The sequence below is a fragment of the Branchiostoma lanceolatum genome, chromosome 13 (genome assembly GCF_035083965.1).
Source record: "Branchiostoma lanceolatum isolate klBraLanc5 chromosome 13, klBraLanc5.hap2, whole genome shotgun sequence".
Classification (NCBI taxonomy): Eukaryota; Metazoa; Chordata; class Leptocardii; order Amphioxiformes; family Branchiostomatidae; genus Branchiostoma; species Branchiostoma lanceolatum.
In genome coordinates this window covers 17,891,116-17,897,146 of record NC_089734.1, presented here as the reverse complement: position 1 = coordinate 17,897,146, position 6,031 = coordinate 17,891,116, and the positions used below count along the sequence as shown (strand labels likewise).

Below are 6,031 nucleotides of genomic sequence, written 5' to 3'. Positions count from 1 at the left end.
GAGCTGCCGGATGACTCTTACACTCGAGGTCCGCATTGATAACGCCAGCCCGCCTGGCGCTGCTCTCGTCCGCCAGTTGAAGAGAGCTGCCGTTGGAGACTTCTCCCTCTAACTGAGGGGGGAAGCGTGTAAAGTGCCTTTCCTAAGGGCACAACGTCGGGGCGCAAGTTCGGACATGTCTCTGGGCACAACCCGTCTTCTACATAAACACGGGAAAATGACCGTCATTGTCACCTGTGCACCCACTGAGGTCGCCCTGGATACCGACAAGGACGCGTTTTACGACCAGCTGCAAGAAGCTGTCCTGGATGCCCCACCGCATGACATCACTCTCGTCCTCACAGATGCTAAAGCCACCCTGTCAGCCATCTCACGGAACCCTCTCAGCAGGATGTGATTGGCCCCATCTCTGTGGACTTGACCACCAACAACAATGGCAGCCGCCTACTGGAGCTATGCAGAGGCACAAACCTCTGCATGGCCGACACATAAGTCAGAACAATCTTTTTTTTTTTTCAAAATGTCACTAAACTTAACTATCACCCTGCTGTGGGTGCTTCCATGTACAGTAAGCTGCATCTGAGAAGGACAGAGATCAACTTGTTATAAACACACAAGTCCCAACAAGAGCTAACAAAATTATGTTGTTCAAGTTATGCAAAATGGAATAAAAATTGTGTGTAATTCTTACATTTTCCTGTCAGTGACTGATTTCAGTATGTTGTACCATTGTGCATGCAGTACTGTAGGCACATCCAAGTTGCTAAAACTGCATTCAATCTGCAATTCAATGGCATGCAGAGGGAAATATACAGTCTGTCAGGAAAAGCTGATATCATCTTTTTTTTTTTAAATCATGGTTCACATTGGAGTCAGGTATATATTGCTTCTCTACAAAATTTTCTAGTTCAATAAACAAATCATAATTTGACTTCATTTGTCTTTCCGACTTACTGCAGTATATGTTTCCTGCACAATACAAAATAAGAAAGCTCAAAGTTGCAACAAACAATTATCATAGTATCAAACAATAAAAAAATCTGCTTCACCCCCCACACCCGAAACAAAACAAGTGGAAGAGTTTATAATCGAACATCGCAAGGTTGTTCAAAGGCCTTTTGGTTAATGTAACACATGGACAGACCTGCCAAGGTCACTCTGGAGTCAAGGTCATGGTTGATCCATGCGGCAGCTGCACAGAAGGCGTCCACTTCACTGGTCATCTCCAGGCGGTCACTCTCCAGATACAGACACAGCTCTTCACAGGTCAAGTCCTGGAAAAGGGAACAAAGTGGTCAGTAAAGACCCAGTCATAATTCTGAATACTCATGTGAGGGTACATAGCATGTACCCAGAACAAAATGTGTTTCAGGCGATCAGCCTGGCCGGTAAATCCTTGTATCAATCAATAATCAGTTACTGTGGCAAAGTCATCTGTCGAGAACAACTAAACTCTGTTTAACTCGTGTCTGGCCTGGCCATGGCACCTCAGTTGCAATGTGTTATCAGGCATGTGATATTATTTCTATTCCTTAACACAGCTTTTAGAAAATCATACATGGGATATTCTCCTAATATACAATAAAAAAGACCTTGTACAAAATGATTTGTTGACATGCTCTGAAATATCATAATTATGCAGTGTTTTTTTTGCCTTTTCAAAACTTGTAGATAGGCGTTTTCTTGGAAAATGTCGGCAAAGTCTTTAGATGGATAAGACAGTGGATTGTGTGAACTATCAGAAAACAAAATTTTCAACCAAGTTTGGAGTTGTATACAATCATCATATAACTACATGTACATTGTATGTATACTATGAAGTGGTCAATCCCTTACAATGTAGCTGATGTCAGCACAATCAAAAAGATGCCATTCTTTCGAATGTGACGGACTTCTGTTGCTACATTGGCTATTAATGTTCTACTGTTCAGGGAGTTTTTAAACTGGACTTTTAATTAGGGCACTTGGCGTATTGGCCAATGTTATGACCAAGCCTGGTATCCATATCTATCACAGCTCCTGAGCCTCCTCTCTGCTATTTGTGGAGAGATGGGTTCAACTTGGGAGCTATAATAGGTCTGGACACCAGGCTAGTTATGATCACAGTGTTGTGAAACAGAATGATAGAAATTGAAAAATTATGCTGGAGGCAGAGTGTGACAAGTGTGCTTTTGAGACTTCTGATTATTAATACAATCATGGTGCTAAATCATGCCTCGTGTCTTCAATCACACAAGCCCCCCCCCCCCACCCCACTCGTCCTGATAAGAAGGGGTTTTACACAATTACATGCAGAGATCAAACTGGAGGCTTAACTATGTGTATGCTCTAACTTGTTAAGAGTATGAAACATGTACATGTATGTATGAATGTATTGCAACTGCTCAAACCCACGCCCTCCAGATCTACTGAATTTGATCTAATTACAGCAACGTAGTTTGGCTTGCTTACCATGGCCACTTACACCACGTTATCAAGTTTCAGAGGAATGATATCTCAGCAACTAAAAGAAACTAAAACCATAGCTTAACAGAATACTACCGTTTTGACAATGACCTTGAATCCAGGTGACTGGGAAACTTGCGGGATGTTTGCAAGGATGAAGTTGTCCGCGGCGGTCTCCACGTGTGACAGGGAGTAGCGATAGGCCAGCTGTAGCGCCGCGAGGCAGTTCTCTGTCGACATTGTCTTGATCAGGTAGTCACTGCACAAGTCTATTACTGCAGGAAAGAAAAGTATACCTATAACTTAAACTTTGTAAAGGTGCTCAAGCTAAGTAAAATGTTCAAAGTCATTTCTCTGGTCTGATTTCTTTACACAGATTGAGATGAATCAACCCTATGGCATTTTTTTTACAAAGTCCTGGTAGTGAAAAAACAACATCATTGTGTCATACACTACACTACCAAAAATGCTTTTTTTTATTTTTCTTGTTTTCTTGATTTTTCTCATTGAGAGAAAGAGTTTCTTCCATAAAGAATTTCAAGAAAATCAAGAAACCTTACGCAAAACCTTTGAATGTTAGATCTTACATTAAGAGTTTTATTCTTGTTTTTCTTATGTGAAGATAGGATTTCTAGTATGATTTTTTATCAGCAAGAATATTGTAGAAATACTAGTCAATCTTTCTTCCTTATTCTTCACACAATATTTGCTTCTTGTTTGGTCAAATGGAGTATTTTACAGAATCTACTCTTAAGATTTTTATTCTTGCCATACATGAGTTTTTCTTTAGACTTTCATTTCACTAGGAAAACATTCTTGACATTTCTTGTTTTCTTAATTTAGGAAGTCTGAGAAATATGATTCTTGCAATTCTTAGTAATATATAAGAAGATGTAAGGATTTTCTTGACCAAATACAGTTATTTTCTTGACCAAATACAGTTAATAAAAATGAGAAAATCAAGAAACTGTAAAACAAGTAATTCCCAAGTGTTTTTCTGTTCGAATTCCTTTTCCACAAAGTTAAAGAAAGATGATTCCTGCTTTTCTGTGTTATCTAAAGATGGAAAGTAAAATGAAAGTTCGAATTTGCATGGTTTCCTTTATTTTCTTAACATTGTAAAGTTCAAGAAGATAATTATTGTTTTTCTTGTAATAAGAAAATATATTATGCTAATTTAATACTCCCATCATCCTTTGCTGTAAGGACAATTTGAATGTGGACCGTTGAGTTTGGGCTCCGGCTGCATTTGCCTGATGTGCGCTTTAGATCCTACAATAATAGGGAAAGATGTGGCTAAGTTTCATGAGGACACTTTTTGGTATCATGTGGGACTCACTACACAACGTAGATGACTTGTTTGAAGTTCCAAAATGCTTCCTCAGGCCAACGCCATCAACAGATATGCTCCAGGTATGTTATAGCCTGTCTTGCATGAAAATATTATTTCCCAAGTAGATACTCTTAGTTTTGTGTTTGTGGTTGCATGATACAGCCAACCAGTAATTGCAGAACATGTACGTTTAGTGCAGTTATACCTAAAAGGTACTAAAACAGTTAAAGTATATCATTTTCAAGCAAATGCACAAGCCCCCCCTCCCCCTACATGTATACGGGGGAGGGGGGCGATATAAGAAATGACAGTCACTAAGTCTTTGTGTGTTTTTCTAGGCTTAGAAACCTTTGTTGTGTTTGTGGTTGCATGCCAACCAGTAATTGCAGAACATGTACGTTAAGTGCAGTAATACCTACAAGGTACTAAAAAGTATAAGTATAACATTTTCAAGCAAATGCACAAGCCCCCATCCCCATGCATGTATAAGAGGGAGGGGGGCGATGTAGGAAAATGACAGTCATCGTCATCTGTTTTTGTGTGTTTTTCTAGACTTGAAAACCTGTTGGACCAAAGAAGATGCCCCCGTCTCAAGTTTGGAAAATCTTTCAACAATTACAAGTCATTGATTATAAGAAGGACAGCTACAACACTGCAGAACTGACAGTTTTAGAAGGACAATTAGTTATTTGTATGAGCACAGAGAAAATGTGCTTTTATCACAGCATCAAATGTGAAACATTTATCGAAACAATTGTATTGCAAACTGTTTAATCTTTGCAATCTTTGGCAAGAATGGGCGTTAGAAAGAAAAATCCAAAACTGTGTATTAAACAATTAGATCAATAATAATAAATATGATTGGAACATGTTTACATTATATTATCATTGATTTATTAAATGGTATTCTTGATTCAAGACCCCCATCTTAGTTCAAGAAACTATTTCTAGGTTTAAGGAATTTATTCTTGAGGACAGAAAGGTATTCCTACAACGAGAACCTCACTCTTAGTGCAAGAAACTCATTCTAGGTGTAAGAAATTCATTCTTGAGGACAGAAAGGTATTCCTATTAAAGAACCTCACTCTCAGTGGAAGAAACTCATTCTAGGTGTAAGAAATTCATTCTTGAGGTCAGAAAGGTATTCCTGTTTTAAGAATCTCGCTCTCAGTGGAAGAAACTCATTGTAGATGTAAGAAATTCATTCTTGAGGACAAAAAGGTATTCCTATTTCAAGAACCTCACTCTTAGTGCAAGAAACTCATTCTAGGTGTAAGAAATTCATTCTTGAGGTCAGAAAGGTATTCCTATTTCAAGAACCTCGCTCTCAGTGGAAGAAACTCATTCTAGATGTAAGAAATTCATTCTTGAGGTCAGAAATGTATTCCTATTTCAAGAACCTCACTCTTAGTGCAAGAAACTCATTCAAAGTGTAAGAAATTTATTCTTGAGGACAGAAGAAATAAGGAAATGTCAGTGAGGACGTAACAAATATAAACCTTTTCTTAGAATATTTTCTCTGAATTTATTATATCTTAGATAAAAATTCTGTGCCATAGAAGAATCATAACAACAAGAACATTTATTTCGAGGTTTCTAGTCGATATGTGTGAGAAAAAACAACTTGATCAGAGAAAAATATTCTAAGAAAAAGTTTATATTTGTTACGTCCTCACTGACATTTCCTTATTCGTTCTTATTCTTGCACACAGAATAATTTTCTTTCTGGAAGATAATTTTTCTTCAACAAAGAAAAAACAAGAAAAAACAAGAATGTCTTTTTTTGTAGTGTAGTCATCTGACTGAGTGTGTGTACAAAAGTTATCACTTTGTTTGCCAGCTACAATGCATGTATAAAATGTAAAGGTTCTCCCATAGCCTTATTGTCGTTGTAGGGACAGTAGGTTGTCATCTACTGTCTCGTAGCAAACCATCAGTGCTGGAATGGAACGCAACTGAACAGTTGCTGACAGTTGCATTTCAGAAGCAATTCAGCAGAAGACAGGCCTGTAATGTGACTGGCAAGTTACAGCTTGCGCTCAGGCTTCTTCCTACTGATCTGATACTGATCCGGGACTGTCTTGACAGGCCTGAAATACTACTGTCAGCGGCTGAAATTCTAACTAATTCTGTCAGTCGTCAGTTCTCCTATTCCACTACTGACAGTGATATATAATTACGGTCAGCTTTAGTTCAGCCAATTACAATCTTACATCTGGCGAATCAGATACCAGTTGCTTAATTGATGCCAGG

The 6,031-nt window shown here is 38.4% G+C and overlaps 1 protein-coding gene across 1 annotated transcript; it reads right to left on the bottom strand.

The window, feature by feature from the left end:
- Positions 1-532: 532 nt before the first annotated feature.
- On the bottom strand, positions 533-2,719 carry LOC136447752 (kelch-like protein 26). The gene is made up of 3 exons (XM_066446795.1): positions 2,557-2,719; positions 1,145-1,274; positions 533-579 (listed from the first exon to the last, which is right to left on the bottom strand). The coding sequence occupies exons 1-3, from the start codon at positions 2,683-2,685 to the stop codon at positions 533-535; spliced, it is 306 nt and encodes a 101-aa protein (XP_066302892.1). The 5' UTR covers positions 2,686-2,719.
- Positions 2,720-6,031: the final 3,312 nt, after the last annotated feature.

Bases quoted from the DNA above. Each gene is read 5' to 3' on its own strand.
- LOC136447752 (XM_066446795.1), bottom strand. From the start codon at position 2,685: ATGTCGACAGAGAACTGCCTCGCGGCGCTACAGCTGGCCTATCGCTAC. The intron at 1,275-2,556 runs GTCATTGTCAAA...TCCCTTTTCCAG, and splicing joins CCCAGTCACCTGGATTCAAG to GACTTGACCTGTGAAGAGCT. The intron at 580-1,144 runs GTCTGTCCATGT...TGTCCTTCTCAG, and splicing joins CTCCAGAGTGACCTTGGCAG to ATGCAGCTTACTGTACATGG.